The 27675-nt window shown below is 42.5% G+C and overlaps 1 protein-coding gene across 4 annotated transcripts; it reads right to left on the reverse strand.

Annotated features, from left to right (window-relative positions):
- Positions 1-227: 227 nt before the first annotated feature.
- CXXC4 (CXXC finger protein 4) lies at positions 228-26273 on the reverse strand. 4 transcript variants are annotated; one of them, XM_070504523.1, is made up of 4 exons: positions 25742-26196; positions 25550-25625; positions 21876-23142; positions 228-4161 (listed from the first exon to the last, which is right to left on the reverse strand). In XM_070504523.1, exons 3-4 carry the CDS (start codon positions 22908-22910, stop codon positions 4117-4119), a joined length of 1080 nt encoding a protein of 359 aa, XP_070360624.1. In that variant the 5' UTR covers positions 22911-23142; positions 25550-25625; positions 25742-26196; the 3' UTR covers positions 228-4116. The 4 variants fall into 4 exon arrangements, with proteins under 4 accessions (XP_070360624.1, XP_070360625.1, XP_070360626.1 ...); XM_070504526.1 differs by lacking the exon at positions 228-4161 and adding an exon at positions 4168-7424 and having other exon boundaries at positions 25742-26273; XM_070504524.1 differs by lacking the exon at positions 25550-25625.
- Between the last annotated feature and the right edge of the window lie 1402 nt (positions 26274-27675).

Genomic DNA, 27675 nt, shown 5'->3' on the forward strand with positions numbered 1-27675 from the left:
CTTCTTTTTTCCTTTCTTTAAATATATGAGAAAGACCAAATATATGAGAAAAAAACAAATTGAACAAAACTGGCTTATTTTATGAAAGATTTATATACAGTATTCATTCTGCTGACAAGGGCAAATGTAGAATTATAAACTTTTTTTATCATAAACAAAATTAGACTTTCAGGATCATATGCTTATTACTTAAAAATCCCACAAATAAAAATTTCTTCATGGAAAAATAGAGATATTTTGAATACTAAAGTCCTTTATTCAACAACACAGAAATTTCACAAAAACAATTTTACTGGGCAAATTGAATGTGTTTTTTTAAAGTTTTTTTACAGTTTTGTACATGCCCCATAAGTAATTTTCTTTAATAAATACACTTTTCCAAAACTGCTTTTTTATAATTGCACAAGCATACATACACCTTACACAAATATCTATTAGAAAATTCAATAGATCACTGCACAGCTCAGAATAAGAGACACCATGAAAGGAGTCCATTTGTGGCCCGTGTTCCTGAAGTATCTCTGACTGCTTGCAGTTGTGAAAATGGAACCCCTCCTAACATAGTAGCGTCTTTTATTCACTAGGAATACAGATCTCAGTGTGAAACTGCCAAATTTAATAAAAACAAAATCTGAAACATTTAGCTGTTACATGAGAACCGACGGTCTGACTCCACTGTGAATCTCGCCGTGATCAAAGGCCCACCACGGCTTTCTGCTGAACATGTTTGACCCTGAATGGTGCTTTCAGTGAACTGCTTTCCTGTTTTCATTGTTTGATTACAGACATCACCAGCTTAAAGCCTTTATAAGCCTCAGTACTAATTGTACGGCCTACATGCCAGGGTTCTAAACGAAAGGAAGAGAAAACTTTCCTTTAGTGATCGCCTGACATTAACTCATGGGACGCCCCCGTCTCCTGCTCCCTATAAACGTGTCTAGAAGAAGGAAGCACCCAGGAGGTGCCTCTACATACTCTGACCCTGGAGGAACGCTATCCCTGTTTTCTCTCCCAAGGATGGCTACGTTTCCAGTTTGTAAACACGCCTCCCGCTGTACAGACAGGCAGAACCCCTCAGAAAGCCACTTTGGTGCAAAGGCCCGCAACAGACAGGCTGCGTGATGACGCTCTTGTGACGTTAGGGTGCAGAGCGACAGCTGACGAGGAAATTGATTCACTCATGAACTCTCCCTGCCCTCCCCAACATTTCCCCCGCTCTCCCCAAATGCTGACTGACTGTAGTGTCTCATCATCTCCCCTAGAGAAGGAAGGCTCCTGCGCGTTTGGACGTCTCCTACCAAGTTCTGCGTTTGGCTTATCTGATACGTAATTTTTAAGTTGTGTAGATAGTCCACACGATCTATATTGTGATTGCTGTATTGTGAATTTTCTCGGTACTGAATATGAACCATACAGTGAGGAACTATTAAAAGTTACGTTTCATTGGTATTTTAGAATCATGAAAAATGTAAACCTTTCAGTCACTCCCTCAGGGTTACAATGATATGCTCTCCAAGTTCTCAGCACACGGCTTACGAGGAGGAGAACCAGAAGGGGCCGGAGGAAGACCGCCTCCCTCCCTGTCTCCTTCTGTGTGCCTTACGTCACGTAAATAGAGCTTTACCTAGAACAAAGGAAACGGATGGTGTAAAAGAACAGTAGCGAGAATAGACGTACGAGAATTTGTAAAAGCTGCACTCTTCCATTTCAAGAATCAACAGATTTTCTTTCATTTAAAAAACTGAACTGACATGTAAAACACCACATTTTACAATATACAGATTCATTAGTTCTTTAGGAAAACAAACAAATAAAAACACCTCAAGACCTGCAATCCTGGCACGTGTGCTGTGAAGTCTTTATTATACACCATTGTATGCTGATGTTGCCTCCATGGAAGCCTGCTTCACTCTACAACAGCAATCATCATTTCCAAAAAGGAAGGAAATCTTACCGTTCAAGGGTGAAAGTCAGTTTTCACTCACTTGTAAGTAATTAGCAAACTGGTTGAAAAATAAAGTAAAATAAAATAAAAATGGAACAAGAAAGAACCCATGAAGCTCTCATTGGTCCCACAGCAGAAACGGAAATTCTAACTAGAAACTTTTGAAGGAATATACAGCAAGTAGAAAGTTATCTCAGAATTAGCACACAGCGCATCTTAGTCTGTGCTTGTTTAATTCTCGCCTGTGAACATGGAGAGGTGTCGTACACAAGGAGGTTTCCTCAGGGAGGCTGTCTGACCCTAACAGCACCTCGCTTTCACACTCCGGGCTGCGCATCCCAGTGCGGTCCACTGGCTTCCTAAGGAGCTCCCCGCCCTCACCCCAGGAATCCAGTGATGAAGCGCTCCTCCGCGGTTTTCAAAATGCCCTCTGTCGTTTTATTTCCCATTCAAAGCTACAGCTAGCCTTTTAGAGGTATTCATCTGCTAGTCTCCCTAAAACTTACAGTCCTTTTCATTACTCTTTCTCTCCTCAGGTTATTTTTCTTCACATGATCCATTTTGCGAACACTTTTCAGCAGGCTAAAGGATGTCATGGGCTAAAACAGCTGCTAGCGGATTAAGAAAAAAGGTTACAGTGACATGGCAACTTCGCTGTCCATGTATTTTTGTTAAACTCTGTTTTATTCCTGAAGCTGAAAATAACCTTTATAATCTGGCAAAAAAAAAAACATGAAACAAACTTCTCAGGTATCATGTCGTCACAAAGAACATTTGTCCTGTGGGGACAGGCTCAGGAACCCTAACTGCCAGAGGGAACCGCACCCCACGTGAGAAGGTGGCACGGGTCGGTGAAGTTCCAGCTCCTGTCGGGGCTGTCTGCATTCATGGAATTCCAGACTCAGCCCTGCCTCCTAAGGAAGGATGGGAACGGGAGCGAAGGAACATGCCACTGGCCCAACTGGGAGGCTCCGAGAAAGGAAGATAAAAAGAGACTAAAATGCCTCACTTTTGTGAATGTATCTATTTCTTTTTAACTTAAAAATATCCCTAGCCAAGCCTCAGTGCAGGAGGCCTTGATGTGTTTAAACTTTAAAACAAAACTACCCATTTAATATCATACATAGAATTAAAACATTTGGATGCATTTTATTAAGTGTTTATTTTTCCTACCCAAAAAGAGGCAAAAAATAAACAAACAAACAAAAAATACATATAGCCTATGTTGGGCTGGGAAAAAAGTCAGTCATGGATTTCTCCCCCTAAGATCTGATACTTTATTCTGTATCCTAGAAAACACTTAAAAGAAAATTGTACAACCGATTCTGCAAGTTCCAACTACCCCAAGGACCCCGCCTTGCAGTGCAACCCCGGACAAGTCCCTACACTAAGGTTCGGGAGGCCCACCCTCTGCACAGCTCGTCTGCAAGCAACGCAAGCGCACGACCGCTACGCTAACACAGTGCTCGAAGAAGAGTGACCGGGACTCGCGTGACAGCTCCCTCAGGACACACACCGGAGGTAACTGCGGGATGCGTCGTCATCCTTTAGTCGGTAAAACTTGGCATCGAGTCTCTACGGAAAGATGCATCGGAAACACGCCTCTGCTGTGGCTGCTGCTACAAACAACTGGCAAAAATACTTAAAGCTAAAATTTATTGCTCCAGATTTAAGTCGCAGAACCATCCCGTTGTGTACAAACCGCTAATCTCCATAGATGCTCAGACGTGATTGTCTCCTCGTGTCTAAACACTCAAAATACAGGCTGCTATCTGTACAGTTTACAGTACCGAGACACACAGATTCCAGAACGAAGCATAGATATGTACTTTGCAAAGATACATGGTTTTACAGCAGGGGTTTACCCAAACTTATTTTTTACAGCCACTTTTAAAATAGACAATGACTTCACTAGAATAGCTAAATTACATCCAAGAAAGAATCAGTGTATTGAAAGGGAACAGACTGGCCAATTCCCCAAGCTCCCAAATTATTTTTATATGTCTTTTTTCTTTTCTTTTCCTTTTTTTTTTTTTTGAAGAAACCCCTATACATAAAATGAAAATAATATGTGGATATTTTCTTCAGTGGTGGACTAAGCAGTTTCTTAAAACAAGACATTAGTTTGCCCTTCACTTCCAAATGCCTTGAAAATAAGATATACTACTGCTTTAAAAGAACCATCGGAAAGCTTCGGCGCTGGGAACAGGTGTTCTCTATAAAAAAAGAGCAAGAAAACAAGGTAAGCTTTCTTTCTATGCCAAGATAAAATTAGACTTTTCTCCTTTACACTTCAGCAATATATTTAGTCAGTAATACACAACATAATGATTGGTATATTTCAACATTTAATAAAAAAAGAAATGTTCAATTTTAGAATGTTACAAAAATTAGGATATTGAATTTAATGCTAATTAACTGAATATAATGATTCAAACACATTGGTCTAAAAACACAGGAAACACAGCCTAGAACAGGGCTAGCAGCAGAATAAAGGAGAGGTTCCAGCTGTTGACTCGTGGCAGGAAGGCCAGCCAGCAAGTTCCTTAAAGTCTCCATCTGCCACACACGCCCCATGAGAGGCTGACGGTTATAAAGCAAGGAAGCACTTGCTTTATTCTGGAGAATTTCTTTCATGGCAGGACTACAACAAACATTCCATCAGTATTACCTCTATCACTTAACAGTACTAATCTAAACATTCCTACGTATAATCTAATCAGAACTATTATGACAAAATATAGCACTATTTTAAAGTAACTGTGTTTTCAACAAATTAATGTCATATATGTGAAAAAATTTACATTAACCAATGATACTCAATGGAGCATAACTATCCTTTTGTACCATAAAAATACTACAGTTTTCCAAAGGAGTAATAAGCTAGCACCAAAAGTATGCGCAATCCTCTTAACAGAAAGCTTATAGCTACCGTGGGTTTTTTTAAAGAGTAGTTAAGCTACTGAATTTTCCTCTATATGTTAGCATTACAGCAATTCATCACACCACACTCTTCTGTATAAAACAGTATCACATGAGTACATATCGGTACACAAGGTGCACAAGAAGCCAGGGAGGAGGAAATTCCCTAGAGGGGCGCCTGAGAGACAGCTGCCTTACCCCTCAGACCAGCCCAGCAGCTGAGTGGACTGTGAGGCGGCTGCTAAAAATAGATGAGCACATAAATTGGTATGTTGAATGTTACCAAAATATTGAGTAGGTATAGAAGAACACGTACACACACACACACACCTTGTAAACACAAAGACAACGTTAACAGCACTTGAATTTTATATTTCAGGAAATACATGAAAAATTCAACTGCAAACACTCTTTAATAATTGAGGTTAGCTTTTATTTACTTTCTTACACATAACTTATTTGCTTGACACAGTTCTACTGTAGTAATGTCATCTAAAAATAAAAGTGTATTAATTAAGATGTCAATTGAAATTTAAATGAATAAAACAACCATTTCTGAAAGCAAAGCTGCTTTCAGAATCTGTACTAAGAATAATTTTTAAAAAATTTTCCTCACAGTCAACATAACAAATTTCAAAATGACTGTGCTAAGAACTAACGATATCTAATCTAAGTTTGTGGATACTTATATACAAAACTACTTAACTTGTGAAGCATTTTCTGAAAGCACAAAAAGGTGTATTATTCCCCTTAAACAGTACTTATAAATATTTCACTCCTTACTCCTCCGATTCACCCCATTTTCTTCTCCAGCTCACTGCGGATCCCTATCATCTGATTTGGTTGGTGAGAAAAATACCTTTACCACTTTCTAAAATTAACCTTTTAATGATAAATTTAATAATTCTATATGTTAATTACATTTATTTAATAATTTTAAAGGAATGATATGAATCATTAAGAAACACAACATAGTCATTCTAATATTCATGTTTTACACACACACACACACACACACACATGCAATAATTGAAAACTTAGTTTATACCAGATGCTAACTTGCTGCCTGATGCCAACTAAGAATAAATTTCATGTAAGTAGGCATACTTATATAAATGTAGTCATTTTTAACAAGTTAGATCCAAGCATATCCATGCAATTACAGATTCACAAATGAAAAATAAACATGTGCATATATATTCATAGATAGTCACATTTACGTGTAGAGTACATGACATGGAGATGCCAACCTCTTCTCAGATGCCAACTGGAAACACGGCTGTAAGTATACACTTAGATAATTTTGTATCTTGATAAACACAAGATAAACAGAAAAAATATATGGGGTCTTTTTTTAAATGAGATGAACTCCTTATGTCTTAGATATATTTTTAAATCTCTTTTCCAACTCTTTGCTCTTCCTGTGCCCTTTCCACTGCTCAATGTTATTTTCAACATTCTAAAAAAGCAAGCTTTATAAAATGTCACTTGAGATCAAAGTTCATTGTTATAAGGAAATAGATTATCACTTCTCAATGCTTTTAGCACAAAAAATTAATTAGATAATGCAAATACGATAAAAGCAGAGAGCTGGTCTTCTATCCTAACACGGTCTGTCACAAAACAGCACTGTGACGTGTACATCGCACCATGCAGACGCTGAGACCAGTACCGATGCTCACATACAAGGGTGCGGACAAGCCACTGCTGCAGGGGGAGAAAAGACAAGCAAGGAAGTATTTTTCAAAACTGATTTCTCTCTTTTATTAAGATCTTCGAGGTCATAAAGCCTAAAAATGATTAGTTGGCAAATCATCTAAAATATGTAAAAAAAACTTAGCGAAACCACTAGTGCATTAACTAGAACAAATTATCAAAACATTCACCAGAAATGTGAAGTGAGCGTCCTCTAACAGTTTTATTTCTGGGTTAAAAAAGTAACAAAACTCCTCAGTTCCACAGGTCACACAAACTCAAGATGCGTAGCGAGTCTCCAGCTCAGTTTTCATCCGGCTCCCTGGAAATCTACTTCAGGCCTGGACTAAGTTCTTGTCAAGATGGGTGAAGCAACCCTGTTTTCACAGGTACAGTATTGGGCTACATTACAGGTTTTTGATTAAGTCTATTAATTTGGGAACACGCCTTCTGTAATTTTGTCAGTGAATGAGGTCGTCTTGGTAAGAAGTCCTCTATTTAAACGGCGCTGGAGCTCAGCACACCGGCGCTTGGAGTCAGCACCGAACCAGCTGCCTTTGGGTTACGTAAATTCAAGAGTCGCGTTGGGGAATCACAATCCTGGTGAGATTATACTGACTCTGGATCTCACTGATGCTCACGGGAAATCGTTATCCTCAGTGACAGGAGAGCCAGACTCCCCAGGAAGGGAAGGGTGGAGGAAAAGGACAGATTGAGTCTACCAGCATTGCTTAACGCGGCCTTGGCTGCTCCTGGAGTGTGGACACAACACGGCGGCCTGCTCCCCAGGCCCGCGAGGAGAAGGCGGCGGGCTCACTCTGCTTCTGGCCGCTGGAAAGCGTCGCGTCCAAAGAATTCATGCCTACGTGAGCCAGACACAAGACTGTCAAGCTTACAGGAGGGCCTTCAGTTTCTCTCCTAGCTTTAAAAAGCGAGGCTATTTCCTTGAATAAAAGAATGACATAATCCAAGCCCAGGCAAATTTTACATTTACTCTTTAAAGAAAGGAATACAAAAATTACCAATATGTCTCTGGCAGAAATGTATTTCAGTTTGATTTTCATTAAATCAGCAATGAAGGAATAATTAAACAGCCTACAATAAATAAGAATCCCAAAAGCTGCCACCTTCTGAAGTGGAGCACAATTTCCCTTTTTGGAGCCTGCTAAGCAGACGCGTGGGCTGTGGTATCGCCAGGCTGAGCTCGCGACCACAGCTCCCAGTCAAGGTAAGTCAAGTCTAACTGAAGTCACTTCCTACACGCTGGGAACAGGACCCCTACAACCCACATCTGTGAAGGTGAGTGGGACTGGCTACTCACACCTAGATACAAGAGATGAAACGCAGCACGACTCAGGACACGAGACGAAACGAATCACTTTCGATAAAGTGAGACGTGAGTTTGCAAGAGCCAACGAAAGACAACTCTGTGCTGAAATGCACTTCAGAATGTGTAGTCGTAAACTGAGACGATGACTATGACATCAGCAAATTCTGTAACCAAAGTTAAATACATCTTTCCAATATTTATTCATGTAGTTTCTAATCCCAAAATCTCAGTGATTCTCTCAGGCCCTCAGAATTCCACTGTGAAAGTGGACGGCGCTACGACAACCATTCCCAAGCTGAAGTCAGCATCTTGGGGTACCATTATTCTTACACTAATGCAAAAAATAACTTCCTATTTTCCCATTTATTGTTAATTAAAGAAATACGTCATCCAATCATCTTATGATTCCCATATAATGATGTGAAATTGCTTTTTCCAACCAAAAGCAAAGCGATTTTGAACTGCACTAAGCCGACACAGCCTGTCGTGGCCTCCTGAAATCCTGCTCCCCTGTGAGGAGCCACCACACGTGTCCTGACCCTGGGCACCTCAGGCCTTGAAATCGGACCCCTCCTCAAGTCCAGTCCAGCTCTGCACAGCAGAACCCGAAAAGCTCAATGAACCACTGAAATTCCGCATTAGGAAGTATGTGAATAAATATGACAAAGGATCACAGTAGGTCTCATTGCCTTTAGATATTCGACTATATTTTGTTTCAGTTTCACATGAAACTTTCAATCTTCAGGGTGTTTTGGATGAAGAAAAGGAAAAACATTCCCACTTGGAGAAATGGAAAATTGTATCATATATATAATACCGTGAATGTGAATACACACACACGCACATTAATACCAACCTTTGAATAATTAATAATTGCGGTCTAAAATGATATCCAACAAATGTTAGAGACTTCTCAAAATGTTTATAGCAGAAATACTTTTCTATATCCTATTTATAAATGATATATTTTAAAAATCATAGTCAAGTAACTATAATAGAATTATTAGTAAGCACAGGTTAGCACAGGCTAGTAAGTCTGAGAGCAATTAACTTATGATGAATGATCATCTCACAGTCCAATAATATACTGTAATTATAATGAAAACAACTTTATATTTTAATAACACCTCAATTTAAAAATATGTGGATTAATACATGTAAGTATACACTGCTTCTGCTTTTTACTTTCTTGCTTTCTCCTTCTGTCCTGCTGTAATACGGACGTATCATATATGTGACGAAGGTCAAATCACTTTTTCTCTTAATTCAGATTCATTTAGCATATACCTGTGGAAGTCTTTGCTTTAACTCACATCTTATTTTGGCCATTATTCAGATGTGAACTGAAAGCAACTATGAATATTACCACTAACTGGAATATTAGACCCCTCTTTATAGGAAAGAAAGCACCAAATAAGTAACTGGATAATGTTTAGGAACCAAGCTTTTGGAGGCCTAAAACATGATGATAAGGAGCATTCCCCCTTTTTGGGTTACAAACGGACATTTGTGGCCAGGATCTCTCTGATTAATGGTGGAGAACGGGAGATGGCTTTTTCTTGGGTATTGACTTTCTGTGGGTTGTTGCTCCTGCTGTTCCTTCGGCCTCGAGAACACGAGGGCTCCCCCTCTCCCTACCCCACCCCATGGGCACACCACCCTCCCCACGGCCACTGCGACGGCCTGACTGTAGAAGGGCCTGACTGTAGAAGGCAAGTGGGGCTCGCTTCTGTAAATGGAAAGATGAGGTTACAAATTATGTCCTAAAGCCGCTAAGTCAATTCAACATGGTGGTCGAGCCAGACAGGAAAACAGCCGTCCAAAGGGGAATCCATGTCTGGGGCTGGCTGCATCACGCAGGGAGGGAAGTAACAGATTAACACGAGGATTCACGCTGGTCCAGCACGACCAAAGGGCGCCCACCCTCGGCTCTGCTCTCTACTGTCACCACTGGATGTAGGCGGGTCCCCTGACTAAGGCTGCAGGAGACGGTATTGCAAACAATTTTGGGAAAAACACTTCAAACCACTTCATTTCAACAAATGAGTAAATTTATTATGTATAAATGGGTAGTTTAGTGATTAAAAGGTTCTTGGACATACAAAAATAAACTATAATAGGATGGTGCCCAGGTAAGCAGAAAGAGGAAAAGTTTTCAAGATCCATAAATTAAAAAGGTGTTTTTGAAAAATTACTTTATATATATATAATATATTATTTTTAACCTTACGTATAAGAGGAATTGTGAAAGGAAATTAAAAGTAAAATTGAGATCAAAAAGGCAAAAGTTAGGTTAATAAAATCAATACTATATTGTCAAGAATGATTAAAGTATTTAGAGTTCATTTTATATATGTCCATATGTTTATATGTCTTTTATGGATATACATGTATAAATGGTCATGTGATAGAGGAATCTGAATTAATATATGTACATATATGGCAGAGACAAAGGTTAAATAACACGTCAGTCCACTAGCTCCTGTCGGGAGAATGGTGCCTCCAGGTGAAATGGCTGCAACCAGCTACTGGAAACAATCGCTTTCTTTCCATGACCAGTTGCTGAGCGATTTTGAAAATTTTGGTTAATTCTAAAGCAGGCAGTGAACTGTCTCATTGTTTTATTGGCGAGAAGAAGAACCATTCATGTAGAAGGTGAGGAAATGCGAGGTCATTTAAAAAACATGAAGAGGTGATTTTTAGAACTATGGAAGCTATGATTTGGACAGCTTCCACCTCATACTCAAATAAAATACAGCAGTTACCCCACCTCTAGAAGCAGTTCAAACTATGGTGCTTCTCTTTGATTATTATAGATCTGAGAACCTGAGAAATATTCATTTTTTCTATACCATATAAAAAGTGAAAATAAGTTTAATGAATTTCTTCTCTTAAGCTAAGTTCTATAACATGGTGGATGCAGTCACTGAACTTCACTTGGTCCAGAATCTTCCATCACAAAAGTCCAACCACTGAGACAGATCCAGCCTTGAGACCAAAGCATGTTTTATGTCCACGAAGTACTTAGAGGAATTCAGAGAAAATCCCAAACATTTCAGTTAATTGGATGCTATCCTCAAAATAATGTACTTGGTTAAAATTAAGTTTCTAAGAATAATATGTACCTTTTGGAGTATTTCTAATTTTTTTAATAACTGCAATTGCCATCACAAGGAATGCTCAGATTCACAATCATTCTGACCTTTTCGTCACTCTCCTTAATTTTGTTTTTAAATAATAAAAGTAAAAGGTACACAGTCAACAGTGGTTAGAATTTAATTTTATCAAGATGTTACACGTTACTTAGCTCTTTAGAGTGAGATCACGGTTGGCCTCCCTCATTAAGAGGACAGACACTCTCAACGTCATCCAGGACCAACATCAGCACATCTGATGCTGGAGCAAGACCTGAGGCTCTAGACTCAAGCTCTCCTCAGGGAATGTCACGTACTTCTTCTTTTTCCCCGAGTATCACGGGCTCCATCTTTGTGTAAACGTAGCCACTTTCACATAGTTAACTAACGGCAGAGTAAATTAAAAAGCCTAAGGATTTTTGGCATAGAATTTAGAAGCTGTAGGGATTAATATTCTTTTCATCATTTTTCTGGAGTCTTTTCTACATGTGCAATTCTGTATTTTCCAGGAAGCCTTCCTTACAAGCACTTAAAAATGACACACATTTGTGAACAGCTAGCTGCTTATGGATGTTGGATGCCTTCTGTCTCGATAAACACCATCATTAAGGTTGACCATTAGTTTTCCCATCCTGGCCTTTCTGTTTCTAATTGCAGACTTGAAAGAGTTTTTCTGTCTTTTTCTTTTTTCTGTGAGTAAGATTGGCCCTGAGCTAACATCTGTGCCCTTCTTCCTCTGTTACGTATGTGGGATGCCTCCACAGCATGGCTTGACAAGTGGTGCACAGGTCCACACCTGGTAACTGAACCTGTGAGCGTGCTGAACCCAACCACTGCACCACTGGGCCAGCACAAAGGAATTATTTTAAAAATAAATTAGAAGAAAAAAAAAACTAGTTAGTTTCCCTGAAAGCATTTTTTTTCCACTACAGTAAATGAAAAGAAACAATGATGAATGCTTCCAGCAGGTCTAAGGCCAGACTCGTGGCATCTTTCCAAAAATTTTGAGACATTAACCATTTCCACTAATTTCTTATTTAAACCAGATTCAAGAATACGACCTTGAGCAGGACAATCCTTTCTGCCAACATCTCCTTCCTGACTTTCCTTTAATATGTAACACTAGTCTGCCCTCCCTGCCTCCTCCCTGGTCCACTCCCCCTCCCTCGTCCACTTCCCCCTCCCTCCCCTCCTCCTCTCTTCCTTCCTCCCGTGCTTCCTTCCTTGCTTCCTTCCTTGCTTCCTTTATTTGTTTCTCTCAATAAAACTCTTTCTCTTATTCAGGTCAAACAACGGTTTCCAGCACTTTGTAAAATATGCTTGAAAGAACAAGTCATACCATAGATTCTCCGTACGTTTAAATATTCAAGGCAAGTACTTTTTCTCCTCATCCCTCAACCATTCTGGAGCACTAAGAGAAAACACAGCTGCACCACGTCACAACACGAGGCAGCCAGGCAGGGATCAGACAGCAGCCTGCATTTCGTACCTAGATCTGGGGAAGAACTCGGCAGAAGCTCTTCAAGGCATCCCAAGCCTTTTGAATCGGCATGAGACTGCCTCCAGGGCTTTCTAAAACTTCAGTTATATCATTTTAAATGTGTCCATTTCTTGGGCTATGAATTAAGATGTAAGCAGTGTCTTGGACGAAGGGCTAAGATGTAGAGTTAGGGAATTACATGAGTATTGAAAAAAGGCAGGTTAGAAATAAAGAAAAGGTTGAGCCCCTTAAAGCCGTGGGTCTGTGTATCCACAGTGCTTAATAACAGCTCCTACCTCCAGCTTTATTAAATTGAGCTGAATTTATCAGAGGTTGACTATGTGCTTAGGAATATACCATGTGTTCACGAATATGAAGCATGGTTGTAGACCTGCCTAGGAGAAAGAAGGGCACTATTCGTAGGAAAACATTTAAATTGTACACTATCTCGTTAACATTGTTCATTTACAAATGTAGTTTCTTTCCTCACTACAGACGTGTTCAGTGTTGTTGTCACTGAGCTAGTGTTTTTCAAACTTTTTTGACTGCAGCCAGCAGTCAGAGATGACACCCTACATAGCAGGCGAGTCCACGCACGCATGCACATCTATGTCCACACACGAACCTGAAACAGTTCCACACGTACATTACTGCACGGGATGCACGCCTGTGCCTGCTGTTCCTCTCTACTCTAGCCTACTCTCTGAATGTCCTGGGGGTGAGCCCGCAGCCGGCTTCACGGACCCTAGTGTGCTCTCACCTGCAGTTTGAAAAGAAAGCTCCACATCAGACAGTTAACGTATTCACATCAAGAGGATCACAAGAGGAAAACCCAAAACCATTCCACTCCATGATGAGCTTAATCTCCACGCAGCAGCTTTACAGAGAAGATCCAATGTATCTTCTTGGGGACAGAAAAGGCCAGTCTTCTCTATTTTGCTTTTCATGGATGAAAACCAGAGCACATACTATTTAACATTTACTAGAAGATTCCACATCTTCTCACCTCTCATCCATCTACACACCACTAAGAATTTCATCTCTTTTCTTTATTCTTGATTCCACTAAAACCATCACCAATCTCATCTAACCTATAAAGAAGATCATTTCCCAGAGAGAAGCCTTTCCCCACACAGTTATTTTTCTGCCACTGACTCACCATCACTCATAATCATCATTTCCACACAATTAAATTTATGTAGCCTATTATTCTTTTAAAGATTTATTTTATCTCCTTTCACTCTGTGAGGCTTTGGGGAAATACATCTCCTCCAGAATTTGCCAGATTTGCTGAAATACACAGAAGTGCCCATGACTCTCCCTGATCTATAAACATACATTGCGGTCTCTTCTCGTCCTACTTGCTCTCTCTCCTTTTGATACTATCTATCACCTAGGTTGTTGTTTTTAAGCCCTTGAACGAGAAAAGGCACTTTCAGCACAGTTTTCCCTATAGGTTGACATTTTTCTTGACTTTCTCAGGAATGTCCTCTGAAATGTGAACTTAGCTGCCAATGAGACCCAAGGGGATCCCATTTTTCACCCATCTTGGAAGTATCCTCCTTTAGCTACACTTTGGAATAATTCTACCAAATGTTTCAAAGGTGTAAGCAAAAACAGTAGCATCAGCTATAACGCAATCTGTGTTTCCTTGTCTCTGATTCAGCTCTAACTCCACTGAAGGTGGGCCTCAGCTCTGATTCCTAAACCAGTGGTATCGAGTCAAGTCATGAAAACACTATCTTCCCTCTTCTTACAGTTTCCACTCTCTAGCAAACTTCTCCAACTGCTGAAGCAAAGTGCACACCCACTCCTGTCTCGACAAGGCTCCTTCCAGACACTGCATGTGTCCTGGCTTGAACAGTCCTTTCTCCTTTGTTTTCAACGCTTTCTTGGTGAGTATTCCAGATCTTTTAGGGATTATCACTATTTTCTCCCAAAGTCCACCAGTCTTTTCTATTACTGTTCACTAACTTTCTTCATTTCATAAATACTCTCTTCTTATTAAAAAGAAAGCTCTGCTTAGTCACTTCATTTTTTATCTCAAAACGTAACTGTTTTGTTTCCCACACACACATCTTCCAAAACAAAAGTAACTCAACAATTTTATAATATTTGTTAAATATGTCTTCCAACTAGAATTCATAAGCACGTAACCATTTCTCTCTTACAACGATTTTCTTAAACAAACTAATTCACATTTATAATAACTCTCTGTGTCTGTCCAAATCAAGAAAATAGCAGCCAAACAGAGGTGCTGAGTAAGTGAAACACACGAACACTCAATTAAAAGATACTGAAAGTAGTGGTGGCGGCGTGCCCTTGGTGAGGGAGGAGAAGGCACCGCCTCATCCACGCGGCTCAGCACAGTGACCGACTCCACCAGGAACAAGAACAAGGAAAACGTGTTTATCAGGTTCATCTCTCTCCAAGTGATTCGAGCCAGATCTTTGGTAAAGTGAATGATTAAAACATATATTCAGAAAACACAAGCCACAAAATAGTCTCCTTGAGCTTTAATTCCTGAAAACTGTAAGTTACCTGTTGGTGTACTGAACTATCTGTAAATATAATTATCTTCTCTACCTTTTTTTTTAAAGATTTTATTTTTTTTTTCTTTTTCTCCCCAAAGTCCCCCGGTACATAGATGTATATTCTTCGTTGTGGGTCCTTCTAGTTGTGGCACGTGCGACGCTGCCTCAGCGTGGCTTGACGAGCAGTGCCATGTCCGCGCCCACGATTCCAACCAACGAAACACTGGGCTGCCTGCAGCGGAGTGCGCGAACTTAACCACTGGGCCACCGGGACAGCCCCTCTTCTCCACTTCTTGTTGATGATTTTAAAATAGCCACAAGAAATTGCACAGCATCTTTACATGTGCAGAGAACACTAACCTGCATACAACATTTGAAGTTGTAAGGTAGGTTGATACTGTCATCCCCATTTCATAGACGAGGAAATGAAGTTCAGAGAAGTCATGCTGATGGACCTAACGTTATTCAACTGGCCAGCCACTTGACACAAGCGGACTTCCCACAACCTGTCATCGAAATGTGGCCGCTTGGCCCAAATATAATTTTTATTTTAAAATAAACAAAAAGCCAAGAAACTAGTAGTATGTTTTCTGAATATAATTTATATTTGGTTTAAATCAGCCCCCAAAATACATCTTTAGTATTAGTTCTTTTAAAAAGTAATTGTTCCCTGTGCCATTTTCTTTGGAATAAGAAATGTAACATGCAGTAGATGGGTTAAATACTAAGAAATAGAAAAACAGAAAAAAATTATTAGGCTCCCTCCCATACCTGGCTACCCATTCTTATGCTCTTACAATAAATTAAGAGAAAGCCCTGAAGTTTCACAGAGGGAAAATACTTCTCGTAATGTTTTAGAGCAGAAGTTAACGTGCCTGCTGGGGTCCCTTTGGACCCCGCAGAGCTGAGCCTCACATTATTAAACGGCTGTCGCATCTGAGGTGCGGCGCAACATAACTCAATAAGCAACAGGAAGCACGGGACGCTGGATGCAGGGAGGCGTTGTGATTACCCTGCAGAGTCAGTCAGTCTCAAGACAGGTGTCTGCACGCTAGGGAACCAGACAGCCTGGAGGACAGGCCGGCCTGAGCCCCTCCCCCACGGCCTGAGGCTTCAGAGGAGAGAGGGATGCGGGAAGAAAAAGCACGTCAGGATGGAGCAGACGCACAGCAGCACAACAGCTTCAAAATTCACACTGATCACAAAAAATACTTTCTTGAAAACAAGTTTTTGTAAAAAATGATGTTTTCTAGAGTGTTCTACTTCCCCTGCCAAGATCCTCTCATTCTAATCAGTGACTGAAAATTACACTTACAAAAATGAAAGATTTTACCATTATTTGGAGTTCTTTATTGCTTTCTAAAAATTAATCTAAAAATAAAAGGAAAATTAAAAGAGAAGTAGTCCTTTCTCCAATTCGTATATTTACATGGTCCTTTCAATAAATCTTGAATTTAACCCATTAATTTAATTAGATATTTTTATATGATGAATACCAGTTTATTTTTAATATTTTGTATAATGTGATTAAAAATAAATGTAATAAACAGAAGGACATCACTTGTGAAATTTATTGGATAGCAGGACATTTTGTTATGCTTTTTCAAAGCAAAATTAAAAGGTGAGTTGTTTTCTGGTAAAAGGGAACTACATATTTAGACAATCTGACAATTAAGGTTGAACAGTAAGTTCTAAGAGCAGCAGCTACTTCAGACTCCAGCCTGTTCCTGGGGATTCTCAGAGAGTTTTATTTGTATCCAGACAGAATATTCCAGGAGTGTCTCCAGGGCCACCCCACATAGATCCTCAGTCTCCACCCCGGTAAACTGGACCAAAATGGGGGAAATGCCCATCCTGTTTGTACCCCTTTCAATTTTCAGTCTTACAGACTGTTTTATTAAACTGTTCTGTATTTATCGTTGTCTAAGTCCGACTATGCAAAACTCCTACCTATTCACCCAGGAAAACTTGGTTCAGACTAACCAAAATGTGCAGCAATAGATCCGTAATCACCTCATTAAAGTTTAAAACCAAGCAGCTCTTACTTCCCCTCTCACAGACACACACTTTCCCTTCTTCTTTAAAATCGCCAAGTATTTTTATCCAATTACAGTCTAAAGTTTGTTGTTGTTTGTTGTTGATTCATTTGGATTCTTTCTTTGTATTTTGTTTGATGATGGTTGAATTTGAAACATTCTTAGACGATAATTTACAAATGGATTTGAAACACTTTTATTTTACTCTTTCTAATTGCCATTCAAAGCATTGCTTAGAATTTACATGATATTTGGATGGGTGGGAGTATTACTGTAATTTAGGAATTATTAAAAAGGTATGGTCCTTCTAAAAACAGCTTTGACTACCTTGTATTAAATCTAGTGATGGGAAGAAAATTTTGCTGGATTTGCGCTGCCATTTAATGTCTTGGCCACAAATCTATTTTGTGACTTTAGCCAAAGCTGAACTTTTCTGAGGTGTTTTCTTATCATTTATGAAATTCAGGATCTTTTCCCTACATTATTTCTATCTTACATTCTGGTGTTAACATACTATCATTTTGTTTGAATTTAGTGAAAAGTTTCCTCTTTCTCTTTGATAATTATATATTTGCATTTTCAGATTAAAATAAAAATTTTTATTTTTACACTGGCATGTTTTTGATTCTTGAAACTAAAAATTGAAAACTCGTTTTTAAATTACAATATGAAACAACAAACTGGTAGATGTTTTAACTGAAGATAGGAAACATTTGTATTTTACGTATAAATTTTTTCAAAGTCACCAAACTTGAAAAGTAATTTTCAATTATTGACTGTTTTTATTAGGTAACCATACAGACTGAGTTTGAGTGACACCCTATATCATGTACGGTCTACAAATGAATTTCTTCAGGAAGATGGTGCCATCTTCCCTCACAAACTGCAGACAACGCTTTGTCCAGAATTTTACAATTGCCATCTGGGTGGCCGGGCTCTTAGAACTTAACGGCATATATATGAAGTGTGTCCCTTTCCCCTAAAACTTCTTCTAAGTCAAGTTATCAAGTTTGGGGCACTATCTGGATGTTTTCCACCAAACCTGTTAGAAGCTCAACGCAACAAGTGTAAACTTATGGTTGGCCTGCACACTCAACAGATAAATTTTAAAGAGAGAGAAGAAAAGAAAGAGAATGGAATTGTCCTTTTCCTGACTTTCCAGTTTCTCAGTCCCTTCCCTATAATGTGCCCCTTTCAGGTCCCTCTCAGACTTGTGGGAAGCCTGTGGGGGCAGCCTGCAACTTGCAGCAGAGCCCACAGTGGGGGCAGGGAAGCCTCCTGAGGCACTGCCTACTAATGTAATTCCATAAATCAGCTAATGGGAGAGAAACCAGATCTGTGTGGCCTCTAACGCTGTCCCACAGAGATCAATCATGTCACCTGAACAATGTTGAGGAACTAAGAGGCTGGGGTTGCCCATGAGACAGTTTTATCCCTTGAGCCATATCGGGTTGGGATATTTTAAAAAGTTAGATCTTAGTATCAGAAATGTAACTGCTGTGAATATAAAAACTGAAAGATTACCTTTGTATGAGACAAAGTGCTATTATGTAACTTCTCATCATAAAATATAACCATGTTTCTTAAATATCTGGAAACTTAATAGTGATCATTTAGGATACAAGTTTTTGAGATAAGTTATGTCACACAAGCAGCATACAGCATTTGTAATAACTGCTTTGAATAATTAGTGATGATTTTTTAATATAGTAATTGACTAAATGAACAGTGTTACATGCAAACAGACAATGCACAATATCACAGAAAAGCTAAATTTGTTTTGTGTGTATTGTTATCATCTGGAATATCATCCAGGTGGTGATTTCATAAACATATTTCTAAGGCATTAAGATGCTCTTAACATGAGACCAAGCAGGAAAATGTGGAAAGAAGTAAAGCTGTTGTAAAAGGAATGCCAGAAGGGAGCCTTAGAAAGCATGGGCAATCCATGGGAGTCTGTCTTAATTCTCACCCTGAAAATCTGATTATGCCTCCAGACTTTGGAATGAGAATAAGTCAAAGGGAAGAAGGGCACATGAGGTTTGAAGTAATAAATAAGAATATAAGTAATGATTATGATCCTGATATTAATTAGTGTCCATAATTTACAGCCAACGAATCTTAACCACAGAACTTAGATCTGAAATCCACAGGTAATATCCACGATGAATCCCCCATCACTATCCTCAGCTTGGGAGTCTATCTGATCTCTAATACATCTCCACAGATGACGATAACTTGCAGGAGCCAAATTAGCAAGGGAAGCAGGTCAGCAGGGGACTTTGCACTGACCCGAAACCACCGTCCCAGCTGTGGTTCAGTCATGTAAACCCTGCCACTCTGACAGGCGACCAGCTGGTTTCCTCCAACCACAGCCGGCTATTACACGTGTGCTTAAGGCAATCACGCTGCCATGCCTTTTTCAATGGCCTAGATAGAATCTTAGCCAATTAAAGAAAAAAACCTTTTTCTTTCTTTCTGCCAAATAGCAATCCACTAATAATCTTAGCCTTGACCCAGGACCCAGTCTCTGGGAGGAAGTGATGTGGCTGGGAGAACATCTTCAGAGGGCCCCACAGGGAGAAATTTGTTGCCCTCCCATCCACACACCACCTTCTGAAGATCAACAGAACTTTGGTACACATGGAGTTTAAAAAGAAGAAAAACCAGTACTATGGGGTCATATGTGATCAAAATGCCTAAGGATTTTAAATATCACAACAAGTTTGTAGGAAAACTATCAAAAGACAAAAAAAGGAAGAAATTTATGAAATTTGTTTAGACGAATAACTCAGCATAGAAACGTGTGCAGAAAACCCATTGGTGCTCACATTAAGCTCCTTCAGAATGGTTACATACTAAATAAGTCAGAAGGAACTATTCAGTGGTCCTGTCCACTAAGTGGGATGCAGGCCATGCCCCGGGCCTAGCCACAGACAAGGCCCACCAGCAACATCAAATCTACAATTCTAGATATTATCCTTCAAGAGGAAAAATAAAACCCATAGTCCTTATCAATTGGGCATTACCAGGAAATTTCAGTATGAACTGAATTTTAATTTCCCATGGGCCTTAGAGATCTAAAGAAATTACAAAAATTAATCCAGAAAAGAGAAGTCAAAAGCTAAAAACTAACTTTTGCTAACTAGGAAAACACACGGGCCTGTATTTTTATAACAGTTACCATCTTTGCTTAAGTAGAGTTGCCAAAGGAAATGTAATAAACCACCCTGGAGTAAAGTCAAACTTCCGACAAAGAGATGGGCTTTCTTATAAGGAGGAATATATGCAATATTTTGAGGGAACTGATTGCAATCAATAATGATGTCAATATAACAACTGATTTCTTTGGAATCCCCAAGTGCTATTTGCTCTGATGTATGTTAATAAAATAAGAAAGAATCTGTATCTTACTTGTGTTCACACTTGCAACAAAGATCTTTCAGTCTCCTCTTTCACCCATTTAAAGACCAGTCCTTCACGGAGGAAACTCCTGTGAGCACTGTTCACAATGTTTTGAAAGAATTTGAAGAAAGCGCCCCTCCGATGCTCACTTCTGAGAGCCACTCCCACTGGACCACCCAGCCCACAGAATACTGCCAACCGCTAACTCACCACCTGCGTTCCCATGTATCTATGAACATCTAGCCATCCACTCTGTGAAATTTATCAAGGGGCTGAATAGGATTCCTTGTCCGTATTTCCTTGCTAAATATACCACCAAAACCATTTACCTGTGATTTCCCATTTTCATTCTTTTTGTTTTGATCAGGTTCCATATGAAACTCCCATCAAACACATCAAGCTTTGCATTTAATATAAGTAAGAGCCTAATTTAACAACTTTAGTGATAATCTGTACATTGTCTGTTTTAAGGACATATGGGAAAAAGAAACTGTCACTGACCACATAGAGTATCAACCAAGACTGTGCTTGGCGTATAGAACCATTTTGTGACCACAAAATAGTTACCTTGTCAAATGCAGAGCCCAAAGGAACTATTTTTTGGTAACCAAGTTTTAGGAATCATCCGTTTCTGAAACTATGTAAAAACAGTTCTTAAATAAACTTACCATCACCTGCCCCAAATGAACTAATTGTATCCTTTTACTCTAAGTCACATCTCCTTAAAAACTGCAGGTGGTGTTCGGTTTTCCATACTATTTCTGCTTTCTCAAAAAATGCCAGATACGCAGAAAATAAAATGAGAAAGAGAAACATTTTATCACCAGGAGAAGAACTACTCTAGAAGGGGGTAGAAAATCCCCCTCTGAATCCGTGTTTTTCAGCCTCAATGCTTACGCTGTGTGTGTGCGCGCCCGTGTGCGCGCGCGCGCGTGAATGGGAACATGGGCATGTGTGCACTAACTGTGTCTCCACTGTTACAACTGGGCCACTGATAAGTCTCTCCCAACCATAAAGGTAGAGAGAATGTCACGTGTGCAATGCTTTGGGCAGAGATGCTTTCAAAAATAATAAGGGGGCGGGGGCAGTCAAGCCACCAAGGGAAATTGTTGACCATACTGAACGTGAAACTTGCGATTTTTCAAACCACTTACATTAGATTTACCCCCGAGGCAAAAAGCGCGGGAGGCGGGCGGCTCCCCGCGCAGCTCACCGGGGAAGGCGGCGGGGCCCGCCCCCCGCGCCTCCGCCTACAACTGCGCCTCGCCCCCCGCAGGAGGCTGCAGGAAGGGGTACTGTGTCTTGAAGGCCGACAAGAAGCCCTGGAGGGGAGGGGAGAGCGGGGTGAGGAGGGAGGGGGGCAGACTGGGAAACAAGAAATCATCTCCTCTGACCTCTAGCGAAGCGCCAGGTTTTTTCTTGAGCTCTTCGCATTTCCTGAATTTGCAGATCTGGTGTCCCGTTTTGCGGTTCCTGCAGCTGCTGCAGACGCCGCAGTTGATGAGCCGCTTGCAGGGCACGCAGACCCCGCAGCGCTTCCTCTTCTTCTTGGCGGGGTTGGCCCCGCCTGCGCCCCCCGACGACGACGACGACGACGACGAGTGGCTCTGCGGGCAGTCCGCCAGGTTGGCGATCTGGAACGCGCTGTCCGTGACGGCGGCCGAGGCGGCCGCGGGGGAGGGGAGCGCCGTCATGACGATGACCCCCGGGGGCAGCGACAGGCCGCCCAGGGCCGGCAGCGCGGAGAAGGTGCCCACGCGCTCGGGCAGGTTCATGATCTCGGCCTCGGCCGCGCCGCACTTGAGCTTGTTCATGCACTCGCCCGCCAGGGGCCTGCAGTGCTCGGGCGCCAGGCCGGAGAGGAAGTTCGTGTTCGCCATCTGCAGCGCCGGCTCGGGCGCGCAGCCCGCCTTGCCCAGCCGCGGGGAGTCGTTCCGGTGGTGCACGGGGGTCCGGCCGCCGCCGCCCCCCGCGCCGCCGCCGCCGCCGCCGCCGCCGCCGCCCCCGCCCGCCGGGAGCCCAGCGGTGGAGGCGGCGGGGGCGGCGGCGGCGGCGGCGGCGGAGGAGGACTTCCTGCCCGCGCCCGCGCCCCCGCCCCCGCCTCCCCCGCTGCCCCAGAGCATGGCGGTGGCGGCGGCGGCGGTGGCCGCGTTGTCGCAGCTCCAGGGGGACATGCCGATGCGCGCGGCGGCCGCGGCGGCGGCGGCGCTGCCCGGGAAGATGGGGGTGGTGATGCGCGCGATCTTGGCGGCCTGCGGGAAGGCGCCCCCGCCCGTCTTGTAGAAGGAGCTGGCGAAGGAGCGGTAGCGCTCCATCTCCGAGTTGTAATCCACAAGGCTGTTGAGGGCCCCCTCGGGCAGGTGGCTGTCCTTGGGCAGGCCCGGCGCCTCCGGGCTCGGCCCGGGCTCCACGCAGACGTTGGTGTTCATGGCGCAGGGCGGGAAGAAGGGGTGCAGGGTGGAGGTGGGGACCGCCCGGGCCGACACCTGCGTGGGGGGCGGGGCGGGGAGGGGGCGATGGTGTGGGGGGCGAGGCGGGAGGGGGGCGGATCCGGAGGGGACCGCCTGGCGAGGACGGGTTTATTCCTCTCTGGGGCGCATTTCCACAGACGGAGAATTCCCAGGCTGCGTCTTCTTTTGCATTATCCTCCAACTGTTACAACTAAAATAAAGAAAGTCATTCCAACGAGCTGCACGAGGAAGAAGATTAAAAATAAACAGCCCCCTGACTATCCCCCCCCCCCGCCCGCAGACACCCAGAGCTCCCACATTCTTTCTCGGCTCGTTTGCATAACAATCAAGACGTGACCCCCCCCTCCCCTCCCCCACGCTCCAGCCCTGCTCCCTCCCTCCTGCGGCTCCCCGCAGCTCCTCCCCCTATTCTTACAGCCCTCCTGAGAAAATATATTAATAGCCGGGATACCCGGGGAAAGAGGAAAGACGGGGTGCCCGAGGCCGAGCGAAAAGGGCAATTGGAGCGCTAAAGACATGCAAATCAGGGGTGCGAGGGCGGTACCACGGATCACAGAGGGCAGTTAAACACGATGAAATGTGTGAACAAGTGCTACCCGGGCATGCAAATGCTGCAAAGTGGAAGCAGCAATAGCCCTACGAGGAAAATGAACAGGAAATTAGCGAACGAAGTCCTGGGAAAGTCCACAATGCACCCGAGGATCAACTGCGGGCACACACAATGCCGCCGAGAGCTCAGGGCGGCCCGCAGACAATCCCGACCAAGGAGCAGGGAGAAAGGACGACCAGCTGCCACAGTGTCCTTCTGTGTCTGATCCCAGCACAGCTGGCTCTGTGAGGGTCTTAATTCAATGGACCAAGGACAGGTCCCAATTGTACAAGACATTTGGTGCTGGGGCTTGGTGGGGGCAAGAGGATGGTGTTCTACTTGTTTAAAAGAAAGAAAGAAAGAAAAGAAAGAGGGACCAGATACAATTTTTTAAAAATAATACATTGTTACAGGTTTTGAACCAAGTGCCTGCGGCCTCTGTGAGAATATTCCCCATCATTCCTCACGGAGATCCTGTCTCCTCCTCAGACAAGAGGAAAGCATGGGGTTGCTTTTAAAAGGATCTCTCAGAGTCACTGGTTTTTACATTGAATAAAAGGGGGGGGGGTCCCTTAAGGTGCTGTTCACCCTAAAGAAATAATCATTAAAACGATTTTTTTCTTTTGCTCTTTTTAGGACGAAAGTCTAACGTGAACTGGGCATTTGCATTCATCCCTTTGCTTACAGGCCATTATTATGCTTTAGGAAGGGGTATTTTAGTTGTTTATTCCAGAGGGAGAGGTACATCACAGGCTTTTATAAGAAGTAAAGCAAAGACATAGTGTATATTAACCTAAAAAACCAGTTTCTTTGTTTCCAGATTTTTTTGGGCCAGAATATCTTTTTGTGACATGTTTTGAAGCCCATGTTTTGGTCTAGAATGTGATGTTCAGGGGATTCTAAATGGGGGCCCAGTAGTCTCAGGCTGAAATATTCTGTTCAAAATGGATATCAATTATAGTAATTATGCTTATAATTAGATTAATGAACCATTTATGCCCAAACTCCAAGTGCACAAACTTCAAGACCTGCTGAGGAGTGCCCTAAGAAGAGGGGTGTATGTAAACAAATGCCTGTTAGGCAAAGTAATCAAGATAAGGAACCTCACCCCAGGCTGGATTAGAAGCTGGCGGGCACCTTTCAATCACAGCAAGTCCCTAATCACTCAGGGACCTCCTCTGTGGTTCCCGCAGGAGGGAAAACGGCTCCCTCAGAGGTCTGGTGGCCATACAAAGGGTGCCCCCAAAACGCTCCCGGCTAAATATTCCTGAGGCAGGGGAGGGGAGGGGGAAGACACAGCAAGAATATGCATACAGCTTCAGTCTCTGCGAATCACATTGTAACGGCAAGACCATCATAACTGTTACTCAGTAAAAACTAGTTATGCCAACCATGCATCAGACATCATCACATCTAGTGGAGGGAAGAATTCCAACATTGTAATCTTTTGACCTTGTTCCAAATAAGAATTTATATCCCTTTTCAGAGTATTAGAGTGGTGTTTCCAGACAGAAGCCTCCCTTGCTTTTCTTATTGCCATCACCTCCCCTTCCTCCCTCAAGGTTTAATGCCACCAGAAACTGTAGAAAATGATTGTGCCCAGTATCCAGGTCATTATTGTTTAATCAATGCATCTCTGGAGCATGAACAACGTACCTAGGCCACAGCTATTGTTTGGATTTTCTTTAAAAAACAAAATAAAACACACACAAATAACTGTAGTCCTGTTCCAAAGCTAAATTAGACGTCCATTCTTCATGATCCTGGTTTGCCTTCAGACAATGTGACTGTACATGCCTCATATTGTACGTCTGGTCTACCAGAGACACAGAGATCAAAGGTCACATTTAACATTCAGGAGGAGGGGCGGGTGCAGATTAATTAATAAATTAATACAGCGACGCCTTTTATTGCTGGAGTCCAGCATTAATAATCTACTTTTACAATCCCAACGGACAGCAAACATTTAAGAGAAAAAGCCAGAGAAAGAGAAAGAACAATCACTTACCAGCCTCTTTTTATTTGGGGAGCCTTAGAATTTGCAGACGCTGCCAGTCTGCCTTTAATTAGTTGCACATCACCCCCTAACACAAAGAAACACAAATCCAGATGTGTCTTGGCAGCTCCCCATTACAACTTTAATACTTGTAAACAAACTGTGGGGGGGGATAAATAAATATGCGGATCAAAAAAAAAATACCTGTAAATGGCTTTTTTTTCTTGTTGCAGAGAGAGGAGGAGGAGATGGTGCTAGTGGTGGGGGCGGAGGAGGAGGAGGTGGGGAGAGGAGAGCCGCTGTGAGTGTGTGTGCGAGCGGCTGCTCTCGGTGGTCTCTGCTCTCCCAGCGCGCTGCTCGCCGTCCGCCCGCAGTCGCCGTGTGCGCGGAGGGAGGGAGGGCGCCGAGTCTCCCCTCGCTCCCTCCCGCTCCCTGTTTGTGTGTGTGTCTGTGTGTGTCTGTGTGTGTGTGTGTGTGCGCGCGAGGGTGCGCGCGGGGTGCGCGCGCGGTGCGGGGGAGGGGCGCGGGGCCCGGGCGGGGTGGCGCCGAGGTGAGGACGCAGGACGCGGACACCTGCCGACGATTGGCTGCGGGTCCCCGGGACCGCGGGAGGCGCCCCCACATCCTCCGGCGCGGAGGCCCGCCGCCCGCCCCTGCCCGCGCCCCCCGCCCCCCGCCCGCGCGCCGGCCGGGATCAGGTCCTTCTGCGCGCGGAGATAATTGTTTGCGAGGGATGGAAAGAGGGCGTTTCCGGCGCTCTCCCCGCGTGCGCGGGGGTGTGAATAAACTCGGCTGGGTTCTGGCTGGGTTGAGACGAGCAGCACAAGAGACGGAGGAAAGGTCGTGTGTGCTTGAAGAAAGCTCTGAGTTCGCGCCCGACCGCGTGGCTCTTCAGTGATTTTCCTGGTGTGCCCGGAAAGACTTAGACGAATCGTTCCCAGGGAGGTCGTCAAAGTAAGGGAGGGCGGCTCGCTGCTCTGGTTGTCCAGATCTTTTCAGAATTGTTGTGCCAGAACGTAAAAAATTGGCGATGTGATGCCTGACGGGTCCCAGAATCCGTCTCCAGCTCCATCGCCCTCTCTCCTCCGGCCTTTTCACCCAGCCCATGGGGTCGTTTAAAGCAGATGTTTAACTTACTGCCCTATTTTTAATTCCAAACTTTGCTTGACAAAAATTACTTTTATATTTACATTAATCTATTTTACACTAGTATAACTTCTTGACACTTGGGAAAAATAGTTTGATAATTGAAAGATAAATCTTTTTACTGCTGGTCAAATACAGACAAAACTCACTGATGAATGCGGCTGTGGATTAACTGCTTCACTGCCGCCTTAAGGAAAATGAGATGCCCGGACCCCTGCTGTCCTACTGTTGAGAAGAAGTATGCTCCAGTGGAAATGGCCATGAAACAAGATATAAAATATAAATCTTTTCTGATCATTTTCTCTAAGAGAAATTTCTTTCTCAGAGAAAAAATATATAGTAGCTAATGATAAGCTGCAGAAGTAGAGAATTAAAAATTTTCATATGGTTTAAAAAGAAGTAGAAGTTTTGTATTAATATTAAAACTCTATATTCCATAATAACCCAATAGCATAGTTTCAGAGAAGGAAGAAAAGCATGATAATGAGTTTTCTTTTATAATAACAAAATGCTGAGAAGACTTTTTAACCATTTTGTATTTGAATGTTCAAAAGATTGACCTTGACCACATCAAGATTCTGCCCCCTGTGGAGGATCTGTTATTGATAAGATGTCAAGGACTGTGGGCAGCGTGCATGAAGGTGCTGTTCCAAGAATGGGCAACTATTGAAACCGGGCAGATCCTTTGTGACTCATTGATAGACATTCATGTTTTGTCATTTTTTAAAAACATAGTATAAGTTTGGTTATAAAATCAATAAAACCAGTTATTTGACATTATAAACAAAAATCACTGGACAGTTAATAATTCCTTCAGTTAATAGGGTATCTTCATACTTTTATTGGTGCCTTGTAAGAACAGGGAAGGGAATTTTCCATTTGGTTTTTTCTGAGCTGAGCATCATAGGAAATTTATCAAAACATAGGCACTTGTAATGAGTGAAAAGATACTGGAAAGAAGATAGATTCTTAAACATCTTTTCAAAATATTT

The sequence above is a fragment of the Equus asinus genome, chromosome 3, assembly GCF_041296235.1.
Source record: "Equus asinus isolate D_3611 breed Donkey chromosome 3, EquAss-T2T_v2, whole genome shotgun sequence".
NCBI classification, from domain to species: Eukaryota; Metazoa; Chordata; class Mammalia; order Perissodactyla; family Equidae; genus Equus; species Equus asinus.

Bases quoted from the DNA above. Each gene is read 5' to 3' on its own strand.
- CXXC4 (XM_070504524.1), bottom strand. From the start codon at position 22,910: ATGAACACCAACGTCTGCGTGGAGCCCGGGCCGAGCCCGGAGGCGCCG. The intron at 4,162-21,875 runs GTCAGAGGAGAT...CTTTTTTTATAG, and splicing joins AACCTGGCGCTTCGCTAGAG to AGAACACCTGTTCCCAGCGC.